At 51.4% G+C, this 20,852-nt stretch overlaps 1 protein-coding gene across 1 annotated transcript; it reads left to right on the forward strand.

The window, feature by feature from the left end:
* The first annotated feature begins 4,450 nt into the window (after positions 1 to 4,450).
* LOC121437136 (biglycan) lies at positions 4,451 to 16,856 on the forward strand. Its single transcript, XM_041636974.1, has 8 exons — positions 4,451 to 4,569; positions 11,930 to 12,181; positions 12,557 to 12,669; positions 13,188 to 13,401; positions 14,031 to 14,141; positions 14,293 to 14,386; positions 14,530 to 14,668; positions 15,528 to 16,856. Exons 2-8 carry the CDS (start codon positions 11,941 to 11,943, stop codon positions 15,723 to 15,725), a joined length of 1,110 nt encoding a protein of 369 aa, XP_041492908.1. The 5' UTR covers positions 4,451 to 4,569; positions 11,930 to 11,940; the 3' UTR covers positions 15,726 to 16,856.
* The last annotated feature ends 3,996 nt before the right edge of the window (positions 16,857 to 20,852 follow it).

The following is a 20,852-nucleotide window of genomic DNA, read 5'->3' on the forward strand; positions in this document are numbered from 1 at the left end:
AGACCCTTCTATATGTTCCATGTACTACCGTCCTATCAGCTCTTGCCATGGGGTCTTCCCTAGGCAGACTAGGGGAGTAGTTGCCTAATGATGGATGGAGGGCTGGCTACTCAGAACAGAAAGCCAGCAATGTCTCCTAGCCAAGTGCCCAAGAGTGCAGGTGCCTGTGGCAATGGCAGCTGTTCACAGCAGTGCAGCTTCTCCCAGAAGCAGTGCTGGGTGCTCTAGGATGTGCTTCTCATCTATCTAAAGGGTTAGCTAGGCTCCTCCTGACATTCTTGGCTCTGTACAGCAAGAGAAAGGACTTCCTAGGCTGTGAGGCAGGCCAGAGAAGACTAGGGTAGCTCCCCAAGGTAGCCTAACCTTCTCCAGACCTCTGGGGAAGCATACAAGCTAGAGTTGAAGGGGTATACACAGAAGCTAGCCTCTCTCTCTCTAGGATAGCCTGGATCACACACAGATGTGTTGACAATGATGAGCTCTGTCTCCCAAGCCCTGCATAAGGCTGCCACTGGTTCCTGAGGAGCTGAGACAGCTGTGTGATTGCCTCTTCAGGAGTCCTGGGGCCTCAGGAAATACCTGTTCTTCCTTCCTGTCTCCCTCCTCGCCACTACCCTCCCCCTGCCTTTCCAGTCTCCTCCCAGGCATGGGAGGCCAGAGGGCAAGAGATTGCTGCTGCTGTTGCTGCTCTTTTCTGCTGGCCAGCAAGGACGTTCTGTTCCCAGCCTTGCTACAGCCAGCAGGGGTCCAGGTTGTTTCCTCCGAGAGCTGAGGCATAAGGAGAGGGAACTAAAAGAGGGAGAGGGGAAGGCTCAAAGACTGAGAGGTGCTGCCTGGACGGTCTGGGAGTTGCCCCCAAATTAGAGGGCCAGGCCGAGTGACTCAATGGGCCCTGGGCTGGACATGCAGTTATAGCTTATTGCAGACTGCAAACCACAGACACAAGGACCTTCCAGGCACAAAAACTGTATTTACGGAAGTTTTGCCCTGACCTACCCCCCAACTTTGAGGAAGAACCTCAAAGTGCACAGTGCACCTCTCTCCTTTCCCCCCATCCAGGAAGACAGATTGGCAAGTTTACTGCTCAGCCTCCCACCTAAGCCTAGGGCACATTTCCTAGGCTGTTACCTACACCCTCTGCAAGGCCAAGGCTCTCTCTGCCTGTCCTAGTCTACTCACTGTTGGTGACTCCTCCAGAAAGTCTTCCTGAGCCTCTCCTTGATGCTAGGTGTTATAGCCCTGTCGAGGCCGGAAACAAGAACACATACCTACCTCCTTGTGGAACTCAGCTATGTCCTAGGAAACCCCTAGTGTGGTGGTTCTCAACCTGTGGATTGGGACCCCTTTGGGGAGTTGAGTGACCCTTTCATAGGGGTCACCTAAGACCACCGGAAAACATTACAATTCATAACAGTAGAAAATTCCAGTTATGAAGCAGAAACAAAAATGATTTGGGGTCCCCACAATATGAGGAAGTGTATTAAAGGGTCGCAGCATTAGGGAGGTTGGGGAGCACTGCTCTAGGTCACGGCAGATCCATCTTGTGATTACTATCTCCAGGGTACTTGTCCCTACTGGTGCTCTTGGAGGCCTGGATAACAACTCCTAGAATGGTATAGACTCAGGTCAAGTGGTACCATATCCAACAAGGAATTTGCAGGCGGGTGCCTGGAGCAGTGAATAGATATTCTGTGAGGTTTCACCCTTAAAATAAAAACCTTGACTAGGCATGGCAGCATATGTCTCTAACTTCAGCACTCAGCAGGTGAAAGCAGAAGGTCTTTCTGGACTATGTAGTGAATTTGAGTTCAGCATGGACTACTGGAGACTATCTCAAAAGTCAAAACAAACCTGGCGGTGGTGGTGCACGCCTTTAATCCTAGCACTTGGGAGGCAGAGATAGGTGGATCTCTGTGAGTTCAAGGCCAGGACATGCTCCAAAACTACACAGAGGAACCCTGCCATGAAAATCCAAAAAAATCAAAACAAAATTAAAAAAAGGAAGATTGGTTGAGATATAATTATTGAGTGTAGTAATGGCCCACTCTTGTAATCTTAGCACTCAGGAAGCAGATACAGGAGGATCACCACAAGTTCAAGTTTACTTACTTTAAAAGAGATAAAAGACATATAGAACACTAAGCATACAGTTTAAATGAACAACTCAGCAGCTTCCGCTCAGTATGTTTAGAGCGCTCTTATCGTTTCAGTCTGAAGACTCAGAACTGCTGAGATGATTCAGTGAATCTAATAATCTGAGTTTGGTCTCTGGGACCCACATGATGTAGGCCGATAAACAACCCTCAGTGCTTGTTCTCTGATTTCTACTCAAATGTCATGATATGCACACCTATCCACCCACACACAAAATAAATCAAATGGTAGTAATTGTTTAAGACCAAAAGACCTGTGTACTTGGCTGTCACTCCTCTATTCCTCCCATTCCCACCCATTTGCTGTTTCTCTGTCTCTATTGAGGAGCCTATTCTGGAGAGGCCAGATATATTGTGGCCTTTTGACGCTGGCTGCACTCACCAAGCAGAATGTTCCATATGTGCCTTGGACCTGCTTCAGCATTTGCCACCTCTTTGCCCCTGGTCTCTGTGACATGTTTAGCCTGGATGGTAGGTCTCAGAGTCCAAATCCACTGGAGAGAGAGCCAAAGTTATCATGAAGTGGCTGTGGATAAAGAATCTGAGGCTCCATGAGATTCTGTGGCTTCCAGAATGTTACTCTGCCAGTGGCCATGTGTGTTTGAGTATGGCTAGAACAATCGCTTAGCCAGGGGCTGGGAATAGTTCAATGCAAGACCATTTGCTGGGTATGCACAAGACCCTGCTCCCGTCACGAGTATTGAAAAGACAAAAAGAAAAGAGAGAGAAAAAAGAAAAATCTGAAAGATATGAACCAAATGCGACTTGGTAAAGCACTCTGTAATCCTAGCATTCATAAGACAAAGACAGGAGGATCAGGAGTTCAAGACCAGTTTCACTTACATAGTCAGTTGAAGGCCAAATAGGGCTACATGAGATTCTCTCTCTCTCTCTCTCTCTCTCTCTCTCTCTCTCTCTATATATATATATATATATATATATATATATATATATATATATGTACGTGTGTGTGTGTGTGTGTGTGTGTGTGTTAGGCAAAACCAACAGCCTCAGTCTGGGGGGGCGGGCCCTGTGTGCTCCCCAGTTTCCTGGTCTGGAACATAGAATCCAAAGGCGCCCACAGGCTCCCAACACATATCCAGCTTCTTCCATTTCTCTCCTTTCTGCAACAAGAGGAAGAGCATCTTGAAGGAAAAACACCACAGCTGGACACTGAGCTGATTCTGGCTCCAGGCAAAACACTTACTAGAACCTCTGTCCCCAGCTTGAAACCTGTAGTGTCCCTCACCCCTCACTCTGATCTCTAGCCAGTGGGCTTCTGCTTCCCTCCTTATTTGCCCTTCCTTGCTCTTGGTCCTTCGCTCCTTCTTCAGATTTCAGTGGGGTTCCCTTATTCAATCTCTCATCACCTAAGGGCTCTTGCCTTTATATCTTGCAAGCTTCACTAGCAAAGGAGAATTAGATGCCACACTAGGGACCTCATTTGGGCCCTCAAGAAGCAGCTGAGGCTTGGCAGGTTAGCCCAGTTATGCCCTAAAAGTGACCAGAGGAAATGCCCCTAGCAGAGACCATGGTTATGGTATCCTAGCCACCCTGTAGGGGTTGAGCAAGATGAGGGACTTGGTTCTTCTTCTCCAAATCAACTTTGCCAATTTCTCAAAGGCTTCAGGGAGGTGAGCCAAGAAGGTCTCCAGAATCTGGGGACAAATTCCTTTTTAAAGGAGGAAGGGATGGGGAGGAAAGGCTTACAGAGCCCCTAGGAGCCTGGATCAAGCCCTTCCAGAAGCCTACCATACACTACTCTCTGATCCCCAAACCACCCACTTATTTCAGACCAGGCAGAGTTCTGGGTAGAATTAGGACAGAATTCCAGGGCCTCTCACTGTCCTAGCCATAAGGCTACCTCCTTTCATCTCTCATTTTCTTCTGCCTGTCAGCATGCCAGCAAGCACCTCAGTGTCCCCATTTGGGCAGTGGAAAGTTTGACTCTGTGAGGCTGTCTGCCCAGAGACACCAAGGGTCTGTCCCTAAGTAAGTGAGTGTGTGTCCTTTCAAAGTGTGCTTGAGGCAGGGGCCAGAGTGGGGGGCATGAGGGGGAGGGGTGCAACACAGCCTAGCCGTCTACAAGAAAATTGCTTCCTTTGAAGCTGCCAGGGGGCCGGGAAGCCTGCCCCCTCCCTCCCAGCTGCCCTTCCTCCCTCCTTTTCTCCCTCTTAGCTCCACCAGCCCCCTCCCTCGTCTCCCTCTCCGCCCCCTCCCTGTTCGTCCCCTCCCTGTCGGCCCGCCCAGCCTTTAGCCTCCCTCCCACCGCCTCTGTCTCCCTCTCTCCACACAAACTGCCCAGGAGTGAGCAGCTGCTCCCGGTTGGCCCTGCCTGACGGACAGACACACCGACAGCCTGACATCTTAGCCCACCAACTAACCAGCCTGCACCTGGCTGCTTCCCCCTCCCCAGGTAGGGCCTACTCAAGCCCCAAACTGACTCCACTCTCCCACAAAGACCCCAATCTGTCCTTGCTGTCTTCATTCCTGGCTATGCTGTCACCTCACTAACCCAGAGATGCCCCATAGCAGCCCTACTGCATCTGCTAGCTCAGTCTGGCGTCTGCTGTCCCACTGTCTGTACCTCCACTGCTCCCTCCACACCCCAGGGCACCCAACTAAGGCTCCTGGTTTGTGTTCTTTCCTAGATACCTTGTGGCCCCTTTGGTCCTTATCCCATCTCTGCCTCTTCTCCCCACCCTCTTCCCTGAACTTTCTTCCCACTCTTCCTTTCCCTTTCCCCTCTGACCTTGCTTAGCTGATAAACTCATCCAGGCTTTCCCTCTCTTCCTTGGGGGGGGGGGGTAGGGAGCTTCCCCTTGGCTGCTGCCCAGGATATCACTGAGGCAGAGCTGGGTGACTGGCATGCTGGCTCTACCCACAGCCCTAGCCCTTCATGGCAAGGCCCAGGCACACCCTCCATGCCAGCTAGCCTTGCTCTCCCAGCTCAGCCTTCCTTGGGGGCTTGGCACATGGCCAAGTCAGGGAGGATGGAGCCAATGAAAAACTCAGCACTGGCACAGTTTCCCCTTGGACTCCCAGGCACCCCTCAGGCACCTTGCCCTGATATTCCATACTCACCACAGACTAATGCCCTGCCTCCACCCTCTTCTGGGCAAGGGATGGCTCCACCAGAGTCTCAGTGATAGGGGTCCTGGGTTGCCTGCCTGGTTACCTCAGTTCTATCTGTTTCCAGAACCCTCTTGAGCTAAGATGCACAATGGGCAGAGAATGGTATAGATGTAGAAAATTGGGCAACTGTGCCATGTTCCCAGGTACAAATATGGCTTAGGGCCCTGAGGGATCCGTCAAGAAAAGGAATCGAGAGAGAGAGAGAGAGAGAGAGAGAGAGAGAGAGAGAGAGAGAGTCATTTGGGAATTCACCAAGTCTAGTGAAGTTTGGGGGACTGGAGTGCCCTGTCACTACCCCAGGGGTGGGGTCAGGCTCCTATATGCCCAGAGTCAGAGGCACAGGACCCTGCAGGGAGGTGAGGCAGGCAGAGGAAATCTTCATTAAGTCAAGGACATAGCATCTGGGTGGCTCCAGTTTCCTCTTTAGTAGCTTCTGTCCAAGTTCCTTTGCCCTGCCAGCTTTTTGCCTTGTAATGACTGGGATTGAGACAAGCTGGAGATGCTTCTTCGATGCCAGCAAGGTTTCCAGGGACTGACATCTGGACTTGCAATCAGTTGCCCGTGCCACCCACACCCTAGGAGAACTTGTGGGTGGCAGAGGTACTTTGTGTGGAACAAGGCTGTGCGTGACTGCTGTATGGTTGCTGAAGGCCAAAGGGGATGAATCTTCAAAGGCAGGCGGTGCAGCTATACTGATGGGAGGATGGCGGTCTGCCTCTAAGCCACCAGGGTAAGGCAGCAGGAGGAGGCTCTGAGCCAGGGCTCCACAGCCAGCTGGCCACCTGGGTGTGGCAGCTGCGCCTCTCTGACCCACTCATACACTGGCCCACTTTCACTCCACAGGACTCCAGTCCAGTGCTGCTTCTGCACCCTGCCCGGAACAGGGGTCAAGGTCCTACTGCATGCAACGCGAATCTGGGACCAGCTAGTTTTAGGGGCCCAGAGGGGTGTGCCAGTCACTGACCATCATGTCAGATAAGTTGCTAGCGCTGGTTCAAATCTTTCTCCAGTCCCTCCCAAGCCCTAGGCTGCTGGAGGATTGGCAACATAGTGGGGTAGAAGGAGAAAGGACATTGTGGAGGTGAAAAGGAGCTTTCTTCAGCCACATTCTGTAGCCATCCCATGACAATGTGTGTATTCTTCCAGTCACAGTGTCAAGACCTCAGAGGAAGAATTTGTAATTAAGGCTATACTTGACAATTTGCACTAGGATCCCCCCTAGGTCACTCAATTCCTGTTACCCGGTGTTGAGGTGAAGTGGGGACTCCATTTTTGTCTCCCTCTTGCCTGGGCTCTCTCATCATGATCTTTCTCCTACTCTCCCTGGAGAAACGGAGTCCCATGAGTCTACCCAGAAGTCACTAGTCCTTAGACAGGATTCTCAGCATGCCTCCCCCATGAGGCAGCAATACTGAGAGCCCCTAATACTCCAACTACTGGAACTTCTCAGCTTCATCAATCCCCCACAACACCCCCCTGACTCCCTCCACATCCACCATGACTCCCTCCGGCTCCTCCTCCTTTGTCCCTGATCTAAAATGCCATACTCATCTTCTAGTCTGGCCCCCACATGCCAATAGTCCAAGCAGCAGGCCCACCCCATTGTAAGGAGGCCAATTGGTTGTAGGGAGACACCCCAACACAGGACCTCCCTCATGCCAAGAAGTAGGGGAGCAGTGTGAATGAATGTTCCCGGATACCTAGTCATAGATAGACCAAAGATTTCAGGGCAGGTCCAGTCCCCCTAAAAGGCAAACTAACCAGGTGACTCCTGCTCTGGCCCTGCCCACTGAATTCTGGGGCAATTGGCATTGTTTCTCACCCCTTCCTCACCCCAGGAGACTCCCATTCCTTTGTGCTCAGGCACACTGGGATGGGGAAGGCCAGCAGCATCACATATTACACCTGGACCACCCACAGAGTCCTTTCTGCAAATCTCACAGGGTGGGGGTGTGGCTCACGGAAGAGAGAGTGTGGTTCACACTTGTCCCACCTAAGACCATCCTCCAGCCTTCCAGAAACAACAGATTCAGGCGTTTTCAGAGGGAGGCTAGGGTTTGCTGGGCTAAATCCTCTGGTTCTTGAGAGCCAGGCTTTGTCTTCTGCCCTCTTCCAGGCCATCAAGTCCCTTACCCCACTTTTATATCCCTCAGTCAAAGATGCCTCAGATAAATGCGGGACTCCAGGGGTGTTTCTTCACTCTAATTACCTTCTTCCCTGATTCCAAGTCCAGAAAGCCCCAGGTGTGGCCTTTCCATGGGCTTTAGTGGCTGAAAATCAAGAGGTCTTTCGCAGCTGACTGCATAAGGCTGGGAACCTCAGGCAGAGCTCCTGGCAACCTGGTATTGGGGAGAGAGTTCAGAAACCCCAAGACATGAGAAGAAAGGGGACTTTCTGGGATCTGGAATGTGTTGCCTTGCTACTCTCTCCAGGAGCAGGGATCAGAATGGTCAGGTAGACAGACACAGTAACCTCTCAGCCTGACTCTTACCTCACTGTGAGGCTGTGGGAAAGAGTTTGGGACAAATTCTCTTAGCCTCATTTACTAGGTGCCTATCAAATGTTAAAAGCATTCTGGTCACCAGGGGCTGGGTAGGTAAAGAAAGCACTTGAGTCTCCTCTTCCACCATTGAGAAGTGATGGCATCCTTCTCTCCTTTGAAAACTCTAGGAGCCCAGACTTTGTTACTAAATGGGAGAAGGTGGGTGGACACATGGGTCAGGTGCAAAGGGACCCAGAAATGTAATACCTCTCAGTAGAGCATGAGCAAGCAATAGAAAGCTCTCCCTCAATGCACTCACCACCTCTCTATACATACTCCAGGGACTTCTGACTCCTGAATTCAGGTACAGCCCACCCCAAGTCTGTTGGAGAGCTGTATCTGACTGCCCAGATACTCTGCCAGTACCAGGGCCACAGGTGGTAAGATGTGGCCCTGACCAGCTTGACTTGGACTCTGCTCACCTTAGGGCATACAGGAAAGAAAGCACACATCCCATCCCTCTGGTTGACACTTAAATGTTAGGCTGGAGCTAGGTGGCCTTAGAGGGCATCAAGAAGCAGGTCAGGTGTCAGCTCACCTTTGATGATCAGAGGAAGGCAAAACAGTGCCTAGTGTCTCCTGTCTCTTACACATTTCCCCACCTGCACAGTCCCAGGAGCCCAGCAGAACTTAGTAGAAGACAGCACCTTCCAGTTGACGTAGGGTTACTCAGCAGGGCCCAGTCCCCCAGAAGAAGGCTGCTGAAACTGTACTTGGTGTCTGCTCCTTGGCAGCTGCCAGCCCCACATCTGCAGGCAAACTCCCATAGCCTGCCAGACCTCAAGCCTTGCCCCTGCCGCCCTTGGCCTGGCCTGAATGCCTGGCACAGCCCTTCCATGTTCTCAGAGACTGCCAGCATGTCTTGCTTGGCTGTGGCCAGGAGCAATCCTGAGTGGAGAACTACACTGGCTTTCAGAGGGACAGACAAGGAGGGCCCTATTGGGGTGGCGACACAGGCTCCAGGAAGCCCGTCCCCTTCCCTTGTTCGCACTTGCCCTTGCCAAGCTCAGCTCACCATGGTGATGACTTCTTTCCTTTGCTCTGATGAGCTAGCGCTCAGCTAGATCAGAGCTCACTTTGATGGAGCAGAAGCTCAGCCGAAGAGGCCCATGAAGGGAGACTGAGGCCTGGAAGCCCCCGTGGCAGAAGAAAGTGGGATTGGAGTAACTTTCTATAGGTTTTACAGAGTCTGCCCACAGAAGATCCCTTCCTGACTACAACTTTGCCTGCCTCCTCAGTGTATGGAGATGAAGGCTCAGTTTGAGGGAGCTGAGGAAGGGAGGCATGTGAGACTCTCTGTAGCACCCCACTGTCACTATAATCCCACTTAGTGATTTAGTGACTCTCCCACCCATCCTGGGTCTCTGCATTACCCATGTATAGGCCCAGTGTTTCCCAGAAGCTACCCTCATTCGTGGATGAAAAGCAGGACTGAAAGCTCAGACCCTAGAGTGACCAAAGCTGTACTCTCTGTTCAGGCTGAGTAAACAGGGGACTTGGGAGCAATCAGTTCTCTCATCCATAAAGTGGTACTATTGGCGGTGCAGACCTACCCTCTGTACTCTCTTAATTTAATGGATCCCCTTCTCTGGCTCTGTGTCTGGCACACCCCCTTCCCTGAAGAATATGGGAAATGAATCTAGTGTCAGTTTTTGAGTGAAAATGAGGGCTGTGCAAGGAAGCCTGCCTGGTACCCACCTCATAAGCCTTGAGCCCTGAAAAAAAAACCAGCATCCTGCCTCTGTACGGTCCTTGAGCCTCCTACACCAGGATAAGCCTGGACTGGAACTCACAACAGCCTGGGATCCCCCTGTCTCATCCTCCTAGCCCTTTGTGGATCCCCACACCAATGCCCCTTCAAATCTAGTCATATAAACCCACCTAGGGTTCTGTAGCTCCTTTCTCTTGGTGGAGCCAGCTTTTAATCCGAACAGGCTGCAGTGCCTACAGAGGAACATTGCACCCTGAGTGTCTGTGAACCACACACGGTGTCTCAGGAGATTCCTGCCTAGGGAAGGGGTGCCCTGTGGAGATCTCCAGGCCACTCTAGTTCCAAAGAACCTGGGTTTGTTCCAAAAAGATGGCGCTCTGTCCAACTGCATCCCCTATCTATGCCACCTCCCCTGATTCCTGGCCTGTACAGGAGGATTGTGGGTCCTGCAGCTCAGGTGGGTATAAATTCTAGCCTTGACTCATCTTTCTGCAGGATAGTTTTGGCAGAGGGGACAGGCAGGTGGGTGGGGCAGTGCCTCACTCCTTCCCTGCCATTCCATCTTGCTCTCTGGCCTCCCTTCTGCCTCTTTTGCCTGCTCTGGGCTGCTCTTGCTCCTCCTCCCAGCCCTTCTGGTCCATCTGCCCTGGACAAGATCCCCGCCCTGTTCTAGAGGCCATGGGCTGAAAGATGACAGATCTTTCTAGCTACTCTGGGGTCAAGACCTTCTGGGGAATCTCCTGTGTCTTGCTAGGCCAGGCTTGGATGGGCATCTTGAGGCTACTTGGAAGGAATGAGGGAAGACAGACACTCACCAAGCTGAGGACTTCTGCAGATAAAAAGGAAACTGAGCTGAGCCTTGGCCTGTGGCCCCTACTTTGCTGTGTGATCTTTGGGTATCAGAAAGGCTGCTCTATTCTCTCCAGGAAGCAGCTCATCACTACCTATGTTGAGGCCCTTCTGTATACTGGTATAAGTTAGGAACCTGGGCAAGCCATGAGAACCACCGGGGTTGGGTTTCTGTGTGTGTGTGGGGGGGGGGGGGTCTCCCTACTACACACACACACACACACACACACACACACACACACACACACACAAATCTGGGATTTTTCAAGCAATAACATAGGGTAAGATTTCTTCTGGGGCTGACATTCACTAGATGGGCAGTGCTTGTGCATAACCAAAACGGGGTGTCCCAGCACCCCACCTCACTGCTGCTGAGGATTTCAAAATAGCAGGGAGTGCAGCCCCCTCATCAACTGGGCTCCTTCCACTTTTGCCTCCAGCAATTGAGATCAGAGGGGTTTAGTTAGCCCAGATGGAGCCCCAAATATCCCAGCTTTCCCACCAAAATGTGCCCCATACGAGGCCTCCTTGAGCTGGGGCTGCTCCAAGTCTTCAAGAGGCTGGGCTTCCTTTCCACACATGCACCAGGATAACCCCCAGACATCCAAGCCTGGGAGACTAGCAAGGCCAACATGGATCCCCTATTGAGAAAATGGGATGAACAGGTCAAAATACCCTGAGCCCTTGCTATGGAGTTGGGCAAGGAGTGGTAAGTGAGGCAGGGGCTCAGCCTTGTCCTACAGACTAGGCCATGCTTGCGTAGTTAAATGCAGGAGGAAGAAACAGAAGATGTGGGTGCTGCAGGTTCAGGCAGCGCAGTCTCCACCCCCGCCCCACTGCCTCAGCCTGGGGGGCCTCTAGACAAGCCCAACCCTGCCCTGTTACTCTGGCAACAGCTTACCCTGATGCCAGGGCCATGGGCATAAAGAAAGCAGAGATAGACATGGGAGCCCCGAGTTCTGCAGACTGAGTCCTGGGAAATGAAAGGAAGGGAGCTGCCAAGTGCTGATCCCCTAATTCCCAGGACCTTTGCTTGGTGTTGCTACAGCATTAGAGAATCTCTCTGTCTCTGTCTCTCTCTGTGTGTGTCTCTCTCTCCCCTCCCCTCCCACCTCGTGTCTTGGCCTCTGAACCTTCTCAGAACAGCATGGGCACTGTGGAGAGGTTCAGACTGTGAAAGGATGACTCATTCATCGCCCACTTAAACTAAGAGCATCCAAATCTCCCAAGCTCACTCTCAGGAAAGATTGAGGCGGAGGGTGGGGGGGGGGGCAATAGCTGGGTTTCCTCTCAGCCTCCAGTTAGCCTCACTGACCTCTAGCCCTCAGGCAGTAAGGCAGGCTCTGGCTGACTCAATGGTGGTGGGGGCAACCTTGAGCTAAATGGGAAGACATTTCATTGCCCAATGAAACCAACTCATTCCAGTACTCCTACCTCAACTGGTGCTTCTTACCCATACCTCTTCCCTCTGCTGCCTCTTGTGAGGGATAGAGGAACACAGTGCCAACACGTGGCCCTTCTCATGTTTTTTGCTCCCAGGAACATTCACCATGAGTCCCCTGTGGCTACTCACCTTGCTGCTGGCCCTCAGCCAGGCCCTGCCCTTTGAGCAGAAGGGCTTCTGGGACTTCACCCTGGACGATGGACTGCTCATGATGAATGATGAGGAGGCTTCAGGCTCAGACACGACCTCAGGTGTCCCTGACCTGGACTCTGTCACACCTACCTTCAGTGCCATGTGTCCTTTCGGCTGCCACTGCCACCTGCGGGTTGTTCAGTGCTCCGACTTGGGTGAGTCACTAGGCAGTTTAAGGTGAGAGTGTCCAGAGAGGTACCGGCCCTGCCTGGGAGCCCCTCCTAAAGAGGACACATGGGCTGTCCTGTGAGATGGGTATAGAATGGTAGGGGTGGGGATGCTATGAGTCACCACAGGCTGAGGTATTGTGGTATGAGTGTTTGTGGGTGTCCAGTGTCTGGCATGTGAAAAGTAAGTAGAATGCAAGCTTGGAGCTGGCACCCATTAGCTCAGAGTCTCTGCATTTGTACTAATGTCTCTGGGCGTACCCATATGCATGTGTGTGCCCAGCAGCTGTGGGCACCTTTACACCAGCTGTGACAGCAGACAGGATGAGCCAGGCTTATGCTGGTGATGATGCTGGTCCCCAGGTCTGAAGACTGTGCCCAAGGAAATCTCACCTGACACCACACTGCTAGACCTGCAGAACAACGACATCTCTGAGCTCCGCAAGGATGACTTCAAAGGCCTTCAGCACCTCTATGTAAACTTCCTTTTGCCCCCTGTCCTTTCTGAGGAGCTGGGGAGAGTTTGATGTTTCTCTAGCTGGGAGGAGGGATGCTCACAAATGGGACTTGGAAGAGGGACTGGGAACCAATGGAGCTGAGATAAGTCTGGCCCTGGCTGAGGTGGGAACACCCAAGACCATGGATTATGTGCACAGGCACAAGACAAAATTCCTCGGGTCAGTTCCCTTTTTGACTGAAAGCTTTGCATTTTACTGGCTCCTCTGAGCAACACAAAGAGAGTAGATTCTGTTGTTACTCTTGGAGAAACTGACTAGCAGACTGTGCTGGTCAGTAATGGCATTCCCAGGGCAGCTTGGAGCTAAACTTAACCTTAGTTCCTTGCCATGCACTCTGCTCACAAACACTGACCTCCAAGAAACCAAACAGGTTCAGATGCCTCTCAAGTGCTATCAGTAGTTAAGTTCAGGAGGCAGAAGAGGGAAGGTGGTGTCAGGGGTTGGGATACTCACCTTGGTCCCCTGCCCTGCCTCAGGCCCTGGTCCTGGTAAACAATAAGATCTCCAAGATCCATGAGAAGGCCTTTAGCCCTTTGCGGAAACTGCAGAAACTCTACATCTCCAAGAACCACCTGGTGGAGATTCCTCCCAACCTGCCCAGCTCCCTGGTAGAGCTACGCATCCATGACAATCGTATCCGCAAAGTGCCCAAGGGCGTGTTCAGCGGGCTCCGGAACATGAACTGCATTGGTGAGAGTCAGGCATAAAGGAGCCGGGTAGAGGAGATCCCTTCCAGCCAGGGCAGTTGGGTCCTGGACTGTCCTGTACTAGTGGGAAAGCCCTGTATGCCTCAGAATGTTCCAAAAGCTTGATTCAGGGCACAATGAAGGACACTGGGGTGGGTTTAAAGACTCAGGTAAAGAAAGAGTCTCAAAAGTAGTCTAAAAGAAGATTATTATGCTTCTTGACAAAAGCCCAGTTTGCATAATCATTGTGGGTAAAGGGATGGTATAGGACGCAGGAAGATCAGGCTAATAGAAAGAATGGAGAAGGGCAGCAGACCACCATAGCAGCAGAAATTGGAAGCCCTGACTTTCTGGAAGTTCTGACTTTTTCTCTACCTCTCCTATCTAATACTTTCCTATGCCTATCTGATACTTTCCTATTGCTTCCCAACTCCCAGAGGCCAAGAACAGTGCCAGATCTTTGAACTAGTCATCTTGAACAGATGGAGTTTTCAGTTAGTTAGCAGGGCAAATTCTTAGACTGCTTTCTAGAGGAGGTAGGAAGAGTCAGCAACCAGCAGCTCCCCAGCCCAGAAAAGAATGGTGTGTGGGGTGCCACTGATTGGCTCCAGGCTGACAGGACTTCTCTCCTAGAGATGGGTGGGAATCCCCTGGAGAACAGCGGTTTTGAACCAGGAGCCTTTGATGGCCTGAAGCTCAACTACCTGCGCATCTCAGAGGCCAAGCTCACTGGCATCCCCAAAGGTAGGAGAGTGTCAGTGCCCTACCTCCAGGAGCATTGAAGGGGGTTTGTCCAGTATACTGGATCAGGGCTGCCCTCCTGGAGCAGAGTGGGATTTCTTTCTACCTGCTCCAGACTCTGCACTTACCTGCCAGCATGCTCTCTTCTGAATAGATCTCCCTGAGACCCTGAATGAACTTCACCTGGACCACAACAAAATCCAGGCTATCGAGTTGGAGGACCTACTTCGCTACTCCAAGCTGTACAGGTGAGGCTGGGACAGTCCTTGGGGGCTGCGGGGCTCCATCAGTAAATGGGGCAATTCATAGGGTGGCACCCAAGTCCCTGTGCTCTATTCCAGCGTCCTCCTCCCCTCGAGCCTCTGATGACTTCTAATTTACTTCTCTTCAGGCTGGGCTTAGGCCACAACCAGATCCGAATGATTGAGAATGGGAGCCTGAGTTTTCTGCCCACCCTGCGGGAACTCCATTTGGACAACAATAAGCTGTCCCGGGTGCCTGCTGGCCTCCCAGACCTCAAACTCCTCCAGGTGAGAGCTGCCTCTCCCGGGCTGGGTGGGAGCAAGACACCAGCCTCTGAATTGCCTGCCTCCCCTGACCCCATTTTTTAAGGGACCCAGGGTAGAGAGCATAAGAGGATCTAGATTGCTCCCTGGGTCCCAGGTCCTCATTCAGACCCCACTGGAGTGGTGCCCACTCTCTGTTTGCACCGAGGCAGTACTAACTCCCATCTGTGGGATCTCTTGGGAAGGGGAGCCTCCCTCTTTGACTTAGCTTTCAGCCACATAGGCAAACTAGGTCTTTCCCAGCCCTGTTCTGGACCTCAATTTTATGTCAACTCCATTCATGATAGAAAGCACATTCATCCTCCCCTGGGGCAGCACATGCCAGGCTGAGAGCACCCTCTACTGGCCAGTGACCTTACTACACCAGTGAGCTCCTAACCAAAGCACCATATCTCCTACATAGATAACCTATCAGGATCACTGTTTGCTTCCTACAGCAGCCTCATTCTACCAAACATAGCCCCCACCCCACGCATCGCAACTCACCTCTCGCTATACACCTCACCTGAGCCCCTCATCCTGGCCTGGGTTCAATCATACGCTAGTACTCTAATCACAGCCAATTCCCGCTAACACACTCGGGTCATTGTTCTCTTCTGAATTGGGTGAAGCATCACCAACTGGCCATCAAAGGGTGAGCATGAAATGACACTAGGAAGTGACCGATGGAGTTAAATATGGAGGCAGGCCCTACCACTCTTACATCTGCCCTCCATCTTGCCTCCAGCCTATAACACCCACCCAGGCTGGGACAGAGTGGGAAAGGTGGTCTGTGGCCCTGGGCCCCGATGAAAATCCCCAGTCACATCCCCTCTGCCCCCAGGTGGTCTATCTGCACTCCAACAACATCACCAAGGTGGGCATCAACGACTTTTGCCCCATGGGCTTCGGAGTCAAGAGGGCCTACTATAACGGCATCAGCCTCTTCAACAACCCTGTGCCCTACTGGGAAGTGCAGCCAGCCACCTTCCGCTGCGTCACTGACCGCCTGGCCATCCAGTTTGGAAATTATAAGAAGTAGAGGCAGTAGTAGCCACAATGGTAGCCTTGGTGAGAGTCTCTGAGGAACATAACCAGATAGATGTTCCACAGGGGAAGGGGAAGCAAAGAAGCAAAGCCCCCTCACCACACACACACACACACACACACACACACACCTTTGTTCCCCAACACTAACTCACTGCCCCAGCTCAGCCTCCCCCGGCTCCCAAGCCTGCATGTATGCACATGGCATGGCCCTCTCGCCCGTTCCCCTCAGCTTTTGAGATTTAACACTCACCTTCCATGTACACTCAAAGACTCCCTATAAATCTTTCTTCTTGTCCATTCTGACACCCAGCTGCCGGTGGCAGGAGGAGCTAGCAAGTGTGGACACAGAACACTACCACAGCTACTGTTCTCTCCAGACATGTGTTCCTCTTCTTCCTCATCAATGTCTGTCTTGGACCCTACCTGCTGCCCTTGCCCTCTGGTGATCCCGAGTTTACAACCTGTCCATCCCAGGCATTACCTGGCTCTACTAACTCCCAGATCAGTCCTTCTCTCCAGCCCTGCCATGCTTCCTTTTAGGGTAGTAGATATCTCCCCTGCCATCTCTGGACCCCGTTCATATCTCTCTAGCTCTGTATCTCTTTGCCTAGGTCTCTGTCTGTCTCTCTATTTCTGTCTCTCTCTCTCACACACACACATACACACACACACATACACACACACACACACACACACACACACACACGCACGCACACTGACCATCCCCTAGGCTGCTTTCTGCTTCATAGGTCTCTGACCAGGCCTTGCACAAACAAATCTGTGGGCAACTATCTCCGTGATTGCCCTGCGCAGCACTTGACCCCCAGCCCTGGAGGAGGCTGGAAAGTAGAGGCCCAGAATCCTGTCCATATTGTCCAGGAAGGGACCATACTCTGCTACCAAGATGAGGAGCAGGAAGCTTCATAGACCCTGAAGAGGCTCGCCACCAGAGCCTCTAGAACCAGTTTGCATTGGCCCGTGCCTTCACCCCAAGATGGCTAGGTCCCTTCCCCTCACCCCTGGGTCCCTGCTGAGGTAGGGGCTGGTGAGCAGTTGCACCCAGTTGGAGGGCGTGCTGCTTCTGAGGTCGGTTGTCTTTCAATTAAAGAAACACTGTGCAATATGACTCGGTGCTACTTCTCTGGAACATCACTGGGCATCAAGAAGAGAACAGAGGTGAAACAAGGGACCTGCTCAGGCCACCTCCGAGGTTCTGCATTTCCACGCTCCCTTCCAGTCCTTGCCCTCAGAAGAAGGCCCTCCTTACCACAGGTCCAAAGATATAAAAGCACATACCAATTGACCAGACATAAGGCTGAGGTCTTGTCTGCTTTCCCGCTCCTTTCTTGGTCCTTCCATTGCTCCAGCTGTTCTTGATCTGAACCCAAAAAGCGGGCCACACCTGAGGTGATATCTGCCTTCCCGGTGTGGAGCATTTGTGAAGCACCTTCTGGCTATGGGATAACAAGCTAGGACCTACTCTCTTCAGAAGGGGAACTTCAATACTCCAGCAGATCCCTGTATGCCTGTCTAGATGGAATTAGGGGAACAGAGTAATTCCAGAGCCCTGTTGCAGTTTGAGTAGTGACTAGTACCTGTGCTGACACTAGGAAAGGGCAGAGGGGAGGAGCCCTTGGCATCAGGCAGTATACTGGTACAGCTACTTGGGCCAGTCTGGCTTGCCCTCCCATTCAGCACCCCACAGGTCCCTGAGAGCTGAGAACAGGCTGCAACTGGATCATGATGGAGGCTCTAGTTTGGGTTCAGGAAGGCAAACCCACTGGGAATACAAGCTGCCCTGAAAAGAAACAGAAGCCCCTGAGGGCTGAAGGGAGCCCATGCTAAGCACAAGGCCTCCTGCTCAGGTCATGGGAACTGGAGCTTCCCTATACAGTGACAGCCAGACAGCAAAAATAGAGCAGCCAAGGCCAGAGTGAGTGACAGACCAGAAGGGGTTCACCCAGAGGCACTGTCTGTGATTTCTCACACACAGCCATACTCTTATGCCTGGCCTGGCAACCAAGGCACCAACTGTCCCCAGGTTTCTCCTTTTGGGGATGGGAGGCACCACTCAGTGTGGTGGCCCAGCGATAGAATGTCACCGAGCAGCATCATGGCACTATTCTGGGGCATGTGCTCCACAGCCTGGCAATCTCTGCTGAGCTGGGCAGACACAGGGCAAGGGCACTGGCCCAGGGCCAGGAGTCAGGGCCTCAGTCCAGTCCCTGTGCTGGTGGGAAGGAGGGGCAGACAGCAATGAGCCCTGGTAGAGACAGAAAGATGAAGTCCTCAGTGTGTTTCTCTGGGGTATGTTCTGGGGGCAGGATTCACCTCAACAGGTCCCACACTGCGTCGCTTTTCCCTTCCTGCCTCTCTCCCTGGCTATTCACCTTTTTTCTCATTTGACTTTCTCTCATTTCAGTAAAGTTTACAAAGCTATCCTCCGCAGATCTCAGATGAGAGGCCCAGTAGGGCACCACCAGCAGCTCAGGAGACAAGTGTTACATAAGTGTTAAGTTCAGAGAAAGGATTCCACAGACAGTTCCTCACTGTATAGACCAAAGGCTGTAAGGCCCCAGAGAGGAGCCCATGAAGCTGGGCTGTCATGGTTAAAGATGGACTCCATCTTCATAGCACTTGGTCTTGGTCACAGGGATAAATGCCTTTGCCTTGGGACTGGAGAGATGGCTCTGCAGTTATGAACATTTGCTGCTCTTGCAGAGGACCCAGGTTTGGTTCCCAGAACACAGATTGGTATCTTACAAACAGGGGATCCAAATTCCTTCTTCTAGGCACCAAATGCCCTCTTGCATGGGCACCAGGCTTATGCATGGTGCACGTACATACACTTGAACACACACATACCCATAAGATAAAAATAAATAAATCTTCCATTATGTGTATTTAAATTCTTCAACCTCACTTTACTATTGAATGCATTTCAAGTTACCAGATAATGATCTGAAAAAAATCACAATGAAACCAGGTACGGGGGTGCACTCTCTAATCCTAGCACTTGGGAGGCAGAGGTAAGAGAATAGGAAGTTCACGGCTGACCTTAGCTACATGTGACTCAGTCTAAAAAACCTACAATTGTATTAAAATAGGCCCTGGGACCCAGCAGTCCCTACCTCAATTTTCATTAGGTTGGAAAGTAGATTATATTCTGGGCATTGGCTTTGGTCATAGGTAGCCCCATGGTGGTGGATTATGCAGAGCATAGAAGACAAGTTCCAGCCCAATATTTGTTTGAGTATGAGTTCCTGGACTTTGGGACAAACTAAATGAGGAGTGAAAGGAAGAGTACATTGCAGAGTACTCATGACACCAAAGCAGTCCAATGTGCTGAATGGGGGACAATAGGGGAAAGGGGCTGCGGGCACCAGAGCTACCAAAGGCAGTGGGCATATTCATATGTGACTCCAAGCAAAGGCCAGCTGGGCAGCCATAAGACTGGCAAACACTCACGTGTGCACTTATGAACACACTGAGACAGAAATACATAGATGCACACACAAGGATACAAGCTTACATGAATATGTGAAACATATGAACATACATGCACAGAAACACACATGCACACAGACACAAATTAACACATACACAAGTATACACAAATATATACACAAGCACATATGCACATACAAGTCTATGTATGAAGACAGAAGCACATGTACATAATTTACATAGAAACTCAAGCAAACACACATTAATGATACACAATGTAGACATATCTCCACAGGCATACCCATTCATGCACTGCATAGAGAGAAACACACAAATAGATACAAATAGATGAGCATGTAGAAGTACATGCACAGAGTACATAGGAATGTGTGCCATTAGAAACAGCTATTCTATGAACAAGGTAGCTGCCAAGGAGTGGCCTTGGCATGGGTCTAGGATAAGGAATTTTTCTGAGCACTAACTACAGGTCAGGTGCCTTCTGCATTCAGTGGGTCCCAGCTGGAGCCTAAGCCAAATCCACTGCTTAGGTTTAAACAAGTCAGATCTTGTAGAAGAGGCAGTTGGCCAGGTATCCTGGACCAGGGCCTAGATGGAAACAGGGCCCCTGGGGGGGGATCTCTCCTTGAAGGGATTGAGCAGAGGAGGTGAAGGACCTGGAGTGGGGGCCATAGGGCTGCTCTGAAAGTGTGGTTCCAGGCGCTTCCCATGGGTTCCAGGCTCTCCTATGCACTCTGGGATCTCTTGGGAAAACAAAGATCATAGGAAGAGGTAAAGATTCTATTCTGGATACATAAGGTAGAGCCCTTGTTTCCCTTGGGGACCCAGAGAATCCAAGGTAGCCTGGTGATGAAGGGCCCCGGTGCCCACTGCACAAGGAGCGACTAGGGAAGAGGGCAGTGCCCTAGATAGTGAGCTGTCCCTGCTCAAGAGAAGTGGTGTTCAAAGAGTCATTGTGTGCATATGTGTATGCAACCCACACACATATGCACACACATAAAACATAGCTGATCAGAGCTTTTCAAAAGTCCCAAGTGTGGGATCTATTGAGGCTAAGCAGGCTGGGAGGTGGCGGGTTATGCAGTGGACAATACTTTGAAAGATGATTCTCCTTGATAACTAAGTTGGGGTTTATATGAGGATCCTTGGACTTCTGTGACAATTATTGCGGCTGATGAAAAACAATATTATTTATTCTTTTATGGTTCAGGGGTCATGTTGGCAGGGTGGTACTTCCTGATAAGGTCGTGCCTCTTGCAGCTCCTGGTAACTCCTTGTCTTGTGGTTACTTCACTAAGCCTCTGTTGTTCACAGTCCCTTATTTCTATATGTGTTGGGAATTTCTCTCTGCTTGTCTTAGGATACTGTCATTGTACATGGGGCCTGCCTGAAGCACCAGAGAATATCTGCTCAGCTCACCATTCTTCACTTAGTCACATCTGCAATGACCCTAGTTTCAAATAAAGCCCGTTCCAGCAACGGCAATCAGCCAGGATGACTCTCTGGGTTCCTGTCAACGTGCTCCAGGGCTGCAGGTGAATACTGACCCTAGAACATTGGAGACGATCTGTGATGTTAGCCTGGGAAGAGTAGACATGAAAAGGGATGGATAGGTCAGTGTCTACCAAAGGGACCAGGGCCTCTGGACCTGACC

The sequence above is a fragment of the Microtus oregoni genome, unplaced genomic scaffold (assembly GCF_018167655.1).
Source record: "Microtus oregoni isolate MIOR12 unplaced genomic scaffold, Mior012 000050F_ref0000143, whole genome shotgun sequence".
Lineage (NCBI taxonomy): Eukaryota > Metazoa > Chordata > Mammalia > Rodentia > Cricetidae > Microtus > Microtus oregoni.

Excerpts from the sequence above, each read along its gene's own strand:
- LOC121437136 (XM_041636974.1), top strand. The coding sequence starts at position 11,941 with ATGAGTCCCCTGTGGCTACTCACCTTGCTGCTGGCCCTCAGCCAGGCC. Across the intron at positions 14,387-14,529 it reads CGCTACTCCAAGCTGTACAG|GCTGGGCTTAGGCCACAACC; the intron begins GTGAGGCTGGGA and ends ACTTCTCTTCAG. Across the intron at positions 14,669-15,527 it reads CAGACCTCAAACTCCTCCAG|GTGGTCTATCTGCACTCCAA; the intron begins GTGAGAGCTGCC and ends CTCTGCCCCCAG.